Source organism: Zalophus californianus, chromosome 6, assembly GCF_009762305.2.
Source record: "Zalophus californianus isolate mZalCal1 chromosome 6, mZalCal1.pri.v2, whole genome shotgun sequence".
In the NCBI taxonomy this organism is placed as follows: domain Eukaryota; kingdom Metazoa; phylum Chordata; class Mammalia; order Carnivora; family Otariidae; genus Zalophus; species Zalophus californianus.
The window spans coordinates 103,951,593-103,963,888 of record NC_045600.1 but is presented as its reverse complement, the minus strand read 5'-3'; the positions used below and the strand labels follow the sequence as shown (position 1 = coordinate 103,963,888).

General features: G+C 37.1%; 1 protein-coding gene across 5 annotated transcripts in view; it reads left to right on the top strand.

Moving 5' to 3' along the window:
* The window catches only part of HERC1 (HECT and RLD domain containing E3 ubiquitin protein ligase family member 1), a 187,792-nt gene that overhangs the window by 147,589 nt on the left and 27,907 nt on the right, over nucleotides 1-12,296 (top strand). For 4 of the 5 annotated variants that reach the window (XM_027569669.2, XM_027569671.2, XM_027569670.2 and 1 more), the window contains exons 49-57: nucleotides 2,424-2,694; nucleotides 2,827-3,040; nucleotides 3,787-4,043; nucleotides 5,143-5,270; nucleotides 6,205-6,332; nucleotides 7,517-7,717; nucleotides 9,333-9,463; nucleotides 10,221-10,420; nucleotides 10,802-10,907. In XM_027569669.2, the coding sequence (XP_027425470.1) occupies nucleotides 2,424-2,694; nucleotides 2,827-3,040; nucleotides 3,787-4,043; nucleotides 5,143-5,270; nucleotides 6,205-6,332; nucleotides 7,517-7,717; nucleotides 9,333-9,463; nucleotides 10,221-10,420; nucleotides 10,802-10,907 (1,636 nt within the window). The remainder of the gene's footprint in view (nucleotides 1-2,423; nucleotides 2,695-2,826; nucleotides 3,041-3,786; nucleotides 4,044-5,142; nucleotides 5,271-6,204; nucleotides 6,333-7,516; nucleotides 7,718-9,332; nucleotides 9,464-10,220; nucleotides 10,421-10,801; nucleotides 10,908-12,296) is intronic. The other variant, XM_027569672.2, reaches the window with a different exon arrangement.

Here is a 12,296-nt window from a genome sequence, read left to right as displayed (position 1 = left end):
AGACATAGTTATCATTTTTATTCAGTCAGTAAATACATAGCTCTTTTTGGTAGAAAATAACACCACTATAATAGCTGAGTAAACTGCAAACATTTTTTATTATCTGAAATGGGATACTAAGGCTATCAGTCCATTTGGTGCAAGATAAAAATAAAAGGTTGAATGAATTTTTCTGCAAAATTGACCAACTGTGTAGCTACTTCAACCTGCAGATTCCATCATAGAGATTCCTGCCATGTTCATATTGTGGAATGTTATATTTAAAAAGGAAGAAAGCCAAGAATTCATAAAAGATCCATTTAAGATCCGGTTAAGCAAAGGTATATAACCATAAATCAGTGAAGATAGGAGGACCCTGAAATAAAAACTCAAAATAAAATTTAGAGGAGACTCCGGTATTGGTTCAAGAATAGGTCATTTGGAGAGTAGAGGAGAGAGAGTTTAGAAACTAACCCACATATATAGATAAACACATGATTTATAAGTTTGATTTATGATTGTGTTTATAACACAGAACAATGCAGAATTGATGTCTTTTCAGTAACTTGGGCTAGGTTAGGGGCGCCTGGGTGGCTCAGTTGTTAAGTGTCTGCCTTCGGCTGAGGTCATGATCCCAGGACCCTGGGATCGAGCCCTGCATCAGGCTCCTGCTCCACAGGAAGCCTGCTTCTCCCTCTCCCACTCCCCCTGCTTGTGTTCCTTCTCTCACTGTGTCTCTCTCTGTCAAATAAATAAAATAAAATAAAAAATCTTTAAAAAATAATAACTTGGGCTAGGTCAGGTGGTTTATTCACGTAGGAAAAAGTGAGTCTTGGCTCCAACCTCACACTAAATAAAACAAGTATTTCCAAGTGGCCCTTAGACCTAAATGTGAAAGGTAAATCAGTAATGTTTCTGTAAGGTAGGAAGAATTGATTCTTGATCTTGGGATAGGCAGAGATTTCTTAAGCGAGTCACAAAAAGAGTTCATTATAAAAAGATTGATAAATTGGACTACATTAAAAAAGAACTTCTGTTTAGTAGAAGTCATTAAGAAAGTAGAAAGAAAGTAATAAAACAAGCCACTGAATGGGAGAAGAATTAACATTGTATATAGCCAACAGAATATGTAAAGAATTCCTATTAATCCATAAGAAAAAGAGACAACCCAAAAGAAAAATGGGGAAAATGCAAAATAATATGAGAGGATCTCCAAATGGCCAGTGAACATGGAAAATGAGGTGTTCAACCTCAGTAGTCTTCAGAAAAATGAAAATGAAAACCCAATGAGATATTAATCCACACCCACCAGAATGGCTAAAATTTAAAAGACTGGGGGGAAAATGTGAGCAGGAGGATTGGAGCCCCTAGAACTCTCATACACTGCTAGTGAGAAAGTAAGTTGGTCCAGCTACTTTGAAAAACTGAAAATAGTACCAACCAAAGGTGTATATTAACATACTCTATGACCTAGAAAGGTACTTCTGAGTGTATATTCAACAGAAATGCTTATATATGTGCACCCAAAGACATAAGCAAGAACATTCGTGGCAGTGCTGTTCAAAATAGCCCCGTGCTGGAAACCACCTAATTGTCATCAGTATGGATAAATGAATTGTGTTCTATTTTATTACTATGTCCGTGAAAATGGGTGTCTGCTGCTATAAAGCAACAGCATGGATGAGTCTTATAAATAAGCATAATGTTGAACAAAAGAAGCCAGACACAAAAGAATACAGACTTCAGTATCTTATTTATATAAAGTTCAAAACAGGCAAAACTGATTTATGACTTTAAAAGTCAGTAATACTACTGGTTAACATTTTTTTTTAAATGTTGGCCTTTTTAAAATTTTTTTATTTTTTTTTAAGATTTTTATTTATTTATTGAGAGAGAGAGAGAATGGTAGAGAGCATGAGAGGGAAGAAGGTCAGAGGGAGAAACAGACCCCCCACTGAGCAGGGAGCCCGATGCAGGACTCGATCCCGGGACTCGATCCCGGGACTCCAGGATCATGACCTGAGCCGAAGGCAGTCACTTAACCAACTGAGCCACCCAGGCGCCCTGGTTAACATTTGAGGGCCTAGTGACTGAGAATGGCTTAAGCAGGCTTCTGAGGTATTGGTAATGTTCTTTTTCTTGATCTGGGAAATGATTACATGGGATTGTCCAGTTTGTTGAAAATTCATAATTTGTGAACTTTCCTGTATATAATACTTTGATAATTCAGTTATGCTTCACGTATATTCAATTAATATAAAATAGGAAGGTGTTAAAAGTTTCAATAACAGTTTCCAGCTTACATAATATTTTTTGACTTCTCTTAGGATATATATGACTAGTGATATTGTTGTTGGTACTTTGATATGATATGTGGGGCTCCAAATGGTCCCTTCAGAAAGCTGTTTTCTTTATCCATCTGAAGTGTGTTTCTTTCCTGGCAGTGGTTCCAGTTGTAGCTTGGCTGCTGGTCTTGAATCTCTGGGGCTTACAGATATCCGAACCCTGGTTCGATTAATGTGCTTGGCTGCGGCAGGGAGAGCTGGCCTCTCCACCAGCCCTTCTGCCATGGCCAGCCCCTCAGAACGCTCTCGAGGTGGGCACAGCAAGGCCAGTAAGCCCATCTCTTGCCTGGCTTATCTGAGCACAGCGGTGGGATGTCTGGCATCAAACACTCCTAGTGCTGCAAAACTCCTGGTGCAGTTGTGTACACAGGTGAGCTGGTTTTCAGTGCTTTTCTTGTTGAATTGCTTATTTCTGACCAATTCTTAAAGAGCCTTTTGAGGTGAAATCTTTTTGTTCCAAAATTATATGTAAAAATTAAATCTGTTCCAATTGCCTCTTCAGAACTTGATTTCTGCTGCAACAGGTGTAAATCTAACCACAGTCGATGATCCAATTCAGCGAAAGTTTCTACCCAGCTTTCTCCGAGGAATTGCTGAAGAGAATAAACTTGTAACCTCCCCAAACTTTGTTGTAACTCAGGCCCTTGTGGCATTACTAGCAGACAAGGGGGCCAAACTGAGACCTAACTATGATAAGTCAGAAGTTGAAAAAAAAGGTAAGTTGCATACCATTTACCATTTAAATATATAGTCTTGTAACCAATTTGATTCATGCTTTTTAAAACATGTTTTAGAGTTGTAAGTGATAAATTACATAGCATCATGTGTACTTCTTAAGTTCAGATATTTTCATTGTGCATGGAAACAAATATTAGAAAATGTATCAAATTTGTCTTGGTTTGATTGGATTATTCTATTAGATAATGGTTTGAGTTACCAGTAGATAATAATTCTGGTTAGGTTTCCTTAATAAAACCTAGATAAAGATAGTGCTATTTTTCTCTTTGTCGTAAGATGATAACAGTTTGAAGGGATTCTTTAATCACTATTGTCTACCCTTCTCTTCATCAGGACCATTTGGCCAAGATAGATAGGCTTTTGGATCTATCAGCACAGCCCCTTGACTGGCTGTGATGATCACTTTTGAGCAGCAGAAGCCAAACTTTTACTTTTTTAGGGCATGCTGCTTCTGCCCTGGCCTTAAAATCATTTCTGCTGCGTTCTCAGTCTGTGTGGCCTTAGAGCAAAGACGATTGATTGATGTGTATAATGTATATTTGAAATGAATCAGATTTACTATAGAATGTGATATGAAATAAATGCTTTATACCTTGTATGCATATCTTAGTGAAATGATTGCTTGCAAAAGTTTTAATTCTTAAAAGATATGGGTTAACCCATTTTTTTTGTTTACCACCACCAACTCTTACCTGGGCATCATTTCATTGTTTTGTTTAAGCAGGTTTAACTGCCCAATTGTATGCCCATCCTTCCTATGATCCTTCTGCTGTAGGCCCTCTGGAGCTGGCTAATGCCCTGGCAGCCTGCTGCCTGTCCTCCAGGCTGTCCTCACAGCATAGGCAATGGGCTGCTCAACAGCTTGTGCGCACTCTTGCTGCACATGACCGTGACAACCAAACTACTCCCCAAACACTCGCCGATATGGGAGGAGATCTCAGAAAATGCTCCTTTATCAAGTTGGAGGCTCATCAGAACAGAGTATGTATTTTGAGCCCTACGTGTGTTAATCACCTCTATAAGATAAAATAGTTTCTTTCCTTCTCAAAGAGCTCAAAGTTCAGATCTTAGCCTCTCTCTCACTCACTCTCTGTCTCTCACAAACACACACACAAAATTATCAATATTTGTCTAGTAGTTACAAGCTCTCCTTTCTCTTTAAGTTGACATAATAGTATACAAATAGAAAAATCAGATGGGGGATGAGAAGAAAACCGAGGGAATTGTCTCACAAAAAATGAGGGCTTGTCCATGCAAAAGGAAAAGAAATTGTTCTATTTTAATTTAACTCACTAGACTCCAGAACATTGACAAGGGGTGTTTAGGAAATGAAGACTGATCTCCATGATTTACCAATTTAAAAGTCACTTCTTAGTCTGTACTGTTTATTTTATAGAATGTATAAATATGTTGAAATATTTATACTTTATTGAATTAAATAAACATGTTTAGTAAAGATTCTAATACTATCTTCAATAACTCAAATGTTTGGGCATAGTACTTTAAAGCCGTACAAATAGATTTATGTTTACAAGCCAGTTAGAAAAGAGTGAGACCATGTATATACTATGTTATAACATGAATGTTTTTCTTTTACAATTTCCTTGTAGATTTTTTTAAAAATTTGAGAGAGAATGACAATCATTTGAATCAAAACTTGCTTAAAATTGTTGGACTTTTTCAGAATGAAATCTTGCCATTTGCAATAACATGGGTGGAGCTAGAGAGTATAATGCTAAGCGAAATAAATTAGAGAAAAACAAATACCTTGATTTCACTCCTATGTGGAATTTAAGAAACAAAACAAAGAACAAAGGAATAAAAAAGAGACAGGCCAAAAAACAGACTCTTAACTATAGAGAAAAAACAGAGGGTTCCAGAGGGGAGGTGGATAGGGTATGAGTGAAATAGGTGATGGGGATTAAGAGTACACTTACTTTGCTGAGCACTGAGTAATGTACAGAGTTGTTGCATCGTTCTATTGTACATCAGAAACTAATATAACACACTATGTTAACTATACTGGAATTAAAATAAAAAACTTAATAAAAAAATTGTTGGACTTCTCCAACTTTTCTAGGTAATGACTTGTGTTTGGTGTAATAAAAAAGGACTCTTAGCTACAAGTGGCAATGATGGTACCATCCGGGTGTGGAATGTTACCAAGAAGCAATATTCCCTGCAACAAACCTGTGTGTTCAACAGATTGTGAGTGCTAACATCAGCTCTCATGTGTAACTTTTAAAATAAGAGAATCTTGACATGCTTCATTTTTGATGTGTTAACATAATCAAATTGTCACTAAACTTTATTACAATTTTTCTTATACAGTATTCTTACTATATCTGCAGTGTGTTTTTAAATTTCCAGGATAGTAATTAAGAAAATAAAAATTTTAACTATCAATATCTGGACTTAACTCAGAATTAAATCAAGGTGTACTGTGCTAGCATTATAAATATTAAATTCTATAAAACAGCAGCCTAATTTTCTATCATTCTTTAAGGATTATTTAGGAGTTAAATTAATGATATTTCCTCTGTAGCAGAATGTACAGCATTTATAGTTTTATAGCTAGCTATAGGTATTTCTTTTCTGAGAACTTCCCTAGAGATTAGGCAAACAAGAGTCAATGTACTCTGAATAATAACCAGATATACAACCCATGCAGAATCAGAATGTCTTTGTTGACAAAGTAAGCACTACATTAAATGAGTAGTCTAAGGATCACTCTTTTGTAATTCTACATTTTTTACATCGTGATAAACACTAGTGAATATGTGATTGTCAAATTCTGCTAGCCAGGCTTTCGAAATTAAGAATCTGTATTATGTACTCTAGTCCATACGAAACCTTTATTTTAAGATTTGGGATTTAGGGCGCCTGGGTGGCTCAGTTGGTTAAGCGACTGCCTTCGGCTCAGGTCATGATCCTGGAGTCCTGGGATCGAGTCCCACATCGGGCTCCCTGCTCGGCAGGGAGTCTGCTTCTCCCTCTGACCCTCTTCCCTCTCGTGCTTTCTATCTCTCATTCTCTCTCTCTCAAATAAATAAATAAAATCTTTAAAAAAAATAAGATTTGGGGTTTAGTATATTTTTGGATGATCAGGATTAGAATCCCCTGTGTGTCTCTCATATTCTAGAGAAGGAGATGCTGAGGAAAGCCTGGGGTCACCCAGTGATCCAAGTTTCTCACCTGTTTCCTGGAGTATCAGTGGCAAATACCTAGCTGGGGCCTTGGAAAAGATGGTGAATATTTGGCAAGTTAATGGTAAGAGTCATGCCAGTACTGGCAAAATACTGAAGGTACTTTTTAAGCCTTTTTCTTAGCTTTCTGAGTCCAAATACCCTTGAGACTCACAGTCTGTTCGTCAGTTGTGTAGATCTATGCATTTTTTGGTTTAAATTAAAGAGGATGATGGGGGCGCCTGGGTGGCTTAGTTAGTTAAGTGTCTGCCTTCGGCTCGGGTCATGATGCCAGGGTCCTGGGATGGATCCTCATGCGAGCTCTCTGCTTAGCGGGGCATCTACTTCTACTTCTCCCTCTCCCTCTGCCCCTCCCCCTGCCTCATGCTCTCTCTCAAATAAATAAAGTCTTTTTAAAAATTAATTGGGGAAGCCTGGGTGACTCAGTCAGTTAAGTGTCTGCTTTCGGCTCAGGTTATGAGCCAGGGTCCTAGGATCGAGTCCCTCATCGGGCTTCCTGCTCCGTGGGGAGTCTGCTTCTCCCTCTGCCTCTGCAGCTCTCCCTGCTTCCCCCGCCTTCTCTATCTCTCTGACAAATAAATAAATAAAATCTTTCTAAAAAAATTAAAAAGGATATGCTCATTTCCTGACTTTTCTTTCTAGGAGTTTCAACTAATCTGGTAGCTATAAACTAAAAATTCTTTTCATGTACTACTATAAGTGTTCAGAATAGGATTTGAGCTATGAATTTTTAGTGATAGATTCTTTGAATCACTTGAAATATTTTTATTAAAATTGTTCATTTCACAAGTACAAACTCTTGTCAATTTGTAATAACATGTCTGAAAAGTAAAAATCATTATTGTAACTTGGACTTATCCATATTTTTGTTTTTGCGTATTTAAAGAATGGCTATTCTGTTTCATATATTTGAAGGAACAACTAGCCTTAACTGTGGGGAACTTTCATTATCAGTAATTGTAGGAAAGGACTTAAGCATTTGACATTTCTACACTGAATATTTTCCTTTACTCCCTCTTTAATAAAGCTATCATTTTTGTCCCATTAGTAGTTACAGAAAAGCCTATGAATTTGATAATCATATGTAGTATATAAATGAAGAATCCTGCCTTGTAGTCATATTCATTCTTAGGCTATTAGGAAATTGGGGACTGCCTTGAGTGTACTATTAGAATTAAGTAGTAGTTATTTTTGTATTACTGTTTTTGAGAAATAAGTAACAACTATTAATATTTTCTCCCACTTTAGGAGGAAAGGGATTAGTAGATATTCAGCCTCATTGGGTATCTGCCCTGGCATGGCCAGAGGAAAGTCCGGCTACAGCCTGGTCAGGAGAGTCTCCAGAATTATTGTTGGTGGGACGGATGGATGGATCTCTAGGACTGATTGAAGTTGTTGATGTATCAACCATGCACCGTCGAGAATTGGAGCATTGCTATCGAAAGGATGGTAAATGACTGGACTTGTGTCTAACTGAGAATATATTCCCCCAATCAAGAAAACTTAATTTTTTGGCACTTGCTTTTAAAAATGTTGAATTCCTTTTGGCTTTGTTCTCTAAATTTTCCAGTTGGTATTTCATTTTAATTAGTTACCAAGTTGAAAGATATTTCTCTTCCAGCACCTGTAATACATCTCTGCCAGAATGAGATGTCATTCATCCTTTGTTTAAGTATCTAAACACTTAGAGTAGGGCTCCAAGTCTCCCTTGAAAGTTAGGAATGTCCAAGAGAAAAAATTATAATCATTGGTAGAGGTGAAATTGAGGAAATGGGAGGAGGCAGAGGGAAGTTCCTGGTGTGACAAGAAATAGTAGGAAGTCTACCTTCATTTATTTTTTCTGTGTTCCCTTTGGATGCCTAGGCCTATCTTACTACATAGTTAGCTGTTTTGGGGGATGGGAGCATTTCACAGATCACAGTCCCAGCTTACATGGTATTCTATTAGCAGAATAGAATGAGTTTTGTTTTGTTTTTTTAATTTAATTTGTTTTTTTATTTATTTTTTAAAAAGATTTTATTTATTTATTTGACAGAGACACAGCAAGAGAGGGAACACAGCAGGGGGAGTGGGAGAGGGAGAAGCAGGCTTCCCGCCAGGCAGGGAGCCTGATGCAGGGCTCGATCTCAGGACCCCGAGATCATGACCTGAGCCGAAGGCAGACGCTTAATGACTGAGTCAACCAGGCGCCCCTAATTTAATTTTTTTAAATCGGTAATGCCTTCATGGGGTTGAAAAATTTTAAAGTTTAAGTTAAAGTGAAAAGTCTTTTTCCCACCTACTCAGTTCCCATGTCCCCATTCTACTCCCACAGATAAACACTTTTTTTTTTTTTTTTTTACCTCTCTTATAGCCTTCCAGGGTTATATGTATTTAAAGAAGCAAATATGAATATAGATTGTTAGAAATGGAACATGTAAGTTAGAATATGGGAACACAGTAGGGAATATTAAGCAAAAGAAGGGACAGGTAATTTTCTTTCTATGACATGGGTTATTTCATTTCTCAGTTTCATGGTAGATTCTGGTCCAAAAGGAAAGAAGCCAGTATACTGACTTGGAATCAGCAAGGAAATTTAATTTTTCAATAATCACCTGAAAAAAATGAAAGATTAAAAATGAGGGTAGTCCTTTTCACTTATAAATAACACTTTTATGGGCACCTGGATGGCTCAATTGGTTAAGTGTCTACCTTTGGCTCAGTTCATGATCTCCAGATCTTGGGATCGAGCCGCATCAGGCTTCCTGCTCAGCGGGGAGTCTGCTTCTCCCTCTGCCTGCCGCTCCCTTGCTTGTGCATGTGCTCGTGTTCTCTCTCTCTCTCTCTGTCCCATAAATAAATAAAGTCTTTTTAAATAAGTAAATAAATAACACTTTTAAAGTGGGTTACTCAGAATCCCTGCTCTTAGCCTACTTTTTGTCTAATAAATGCATTAATGATCTGGGAACTTACTTGCAGTGGTTGTGGTAGCATATATTTGTTGCAAAATCTGTCTTAAGTTAGATAATGACAAAGGAGTCACTTACGTCTTTTTTTCTTTTAATTTTTGTTTTTATCATGTTAGTGTCTGTAACTTGCATTGCTTGGTTCAGTGAAGATAGACCATTTGCAGTGGGATATTTTGATGGAAAGTTGTTACTGGGGACAAAAGAACCACTTGAGAAAGGAGGCATTGTTCTAATTGATGCACATAAGGTAAAGCATCTTTACCAGATGGTTACTTTTTCTTGTTTTTTATTATATAGTATTGCTTGGTACTAGTTTTTTTAAACTGTTTTACATCAGGCACTTAGGATTTGATATTCTACTGTTAACAATGTCTTTGGACCATGTATATGCATGGAAAAGTCTGTGTAAAAAAGCCATCAAGCCAAGAAAGAAGTAAAACCAAAACTGAAATAGAAACACCCTGTCAAATGCTAGAAACTCCATCTTTGAAGAATGATTCCTTTACCTTAAAAAGAGGTTGCCAGTTCTGATGATTACAGAGGCATTAGTGCATGAAGGCAGGAGTTGGAAAAAAGTGTCAGAAGAACACAGTGATGACCACCGTATAAACACACAATATGTCTTAGATTCTCATAATATTCACTATTTTGTTATGAGGGGTGCCTCTTTTTTAAGTTTCTTCTTTTTCATATTTTAATGATTACAAGTCAAAACTATTAAAAATGCTAATGAAAGATGAATATTCCTTCTGAATCAGAATTTCATAATTCATGTATTCAGCTAACATTTACTGAACTTTGGCTGCAGCAAATATATATAATGCAGACTATATTACAGGGTGAGTTGGTCTAGTGATTGGGAATGATATGACAGTATCTTATTTGCATAAAATGTTGATTTCAAAATAAATGAGTGATGGAAGTATAGGTCATAAATTACTGAGTTTAAAGTGTTTGTGAAGGAAGCATTACCATGATTTTTTTTCTCTTCCTACCATTTTAAGGATACTCTTGTTAGTATGAAGTGGGACCCAACAGGTCATATTCTTATGACATGTGCCAAAGAAGAAAATGTGAAACTCTGGGGGCCTATTTCAGGATGCTGGCGTTGTCTACATTCACTCTGCCATCCATCTATTGTAAACGGCATCGCTTGGTGCAGCCTCCCAGGGAAAGGATCCAAATTGCATTTACTGATGGCTACGTATGTTTTAATTGTGTGTGTGTGTGTGTGTGTGTGTATCTTAATTTTTACATTAAGTATAGACTGTTACTTAGTAACAGTAGTCTTAAATGGCTTATTGCCCGTTACTGTTCTTATAATGTGTAATACCATAAGATGATCTTAGACAAATAGAGAACAGTTTTCCAATGTGGAACTTGCTGTGCGATCTCGTTAACTGGGTGTGATGTTGCAGAATATAGATTCTATTTGTATTTCTTGTAAAAGATTATAGCATACCTATTATAAATAATTTTAAAAATAATATTGTAGTAGTTTTTATCAGGTCTTAATTGCTATTTGAAAATATATTTACTTCTGCATATTGACATGTTTTGGTTTTCTGTGATCAATTTTTTTAAGTGGCTGTCAGAGTGGCTTAGTATGTGTTTGGCGTATTCCACAAGATATCACACAGGCCAGTGTGACTAGTTCAGAAGGATGGTGGGACCAGGAGTCCAGTTGCCAGGTAAATGTTCTGGTGCTTTTGAAGACCTTATCTGAAACCATAGATAGTATATGTTATCCAAGTAATCCTCTGTGACTACTGAGATACTCAATACTTAGTATGCAAAAGGACAGGGTCCATTAGGGAAACATGAACAATGGTCATATTCTGTGTGTTTTCTGAATTAGCTTTATTTTTTATAAGTCAGGACAGCATGTTTGCTTGTTAAAGCGAGATAGTCAAGAAATATTGAGTGGTGATCATTTATGGGACTGGATATATGGGAAACTACAGATAGAGAAGTCGTAAGTTAAGTCTTCGGTACATTGAAATAGCACTACAGGAGCACCCCCGTCCAACCAAAGTGCCTCCTGCTGATACCAAAACTCTACCTATGAAGAATAATTCCTTTACCTTAAACAGAGGTTGCAAATTCAGATAGATGCTTACAGGGCCATCTAGAAGCTGGGAGTCAGAGGTGTGGAGAGGGTAAAAACAAAAAACCTAGAAGTATGCATGCTTCCTATAAAGGACACAGCTGCCACAGACTTGATTGTCACCCTCCAGAAATGAGACTGTTGTTACCAGATTGTCTCATTTTTTTTCTGATAGAAGTCAAAAATCCAGTGTTTTAAGTAAAATCTCCCAATACTGAACCTTGGCCTCTGACTTAAAATTCTTTAAGACACCAGGTGGCCAGTCAAATGGCCTCCCTGAGCTAACAGTTTGCATCCTCTGTTGCTCTCTCTTTTGCTCATGATACAAATACCCCTGGAAGAAATATGCCTTATGTCATCTTTGGGTAAATAAATATATCTGGTATTATAGTCTATCATAACTAGAAGGAAGAAGGAGAAAGGGGTGAAGAGGGAGAAGTAAATAGCTCACTAATGGAAGGAAAATGTCACAGAAGTGGATGTGGAAAAGCACTAGAGATAAATCTGATTTGCTCTTTGTGCTAGACAGTAGCCCTTTGGACAGGCCTCACCTATCTCACTTCTAAAACCTGCACAGCAAACATGAAAATAGACACCATGTGGCAGTCAGAGCCATCGGCCAACAAAAAGAAGTATGTGGTTAATAGAGAACCAACATGTGCAATTCATGAATTTTAGGCGCTAAAAATGAAAATTACATAAAGCTAAATTTAAAAATTAAAACACCCATTAAAAAGCATAAGTTAGAATTTTTCTATCTCTGAGGGATAATTAAAACTTAGAAATGTCAGGCTTTAGAAATGTAATTTCTGCCAGTTTGAAGAATAGGAAATTCACTTGGAAGTGTGTCAAAAAAAGATGAAACTCAGCTCCAAAGGAGCAAAGGAGAACCAGGTTGATATTTTATTATTTTCTCAAGCTGAACCTTAGGAGAGAGTTGTCCTTCCCTCCTCCCCAATTTTATGCTAAATTA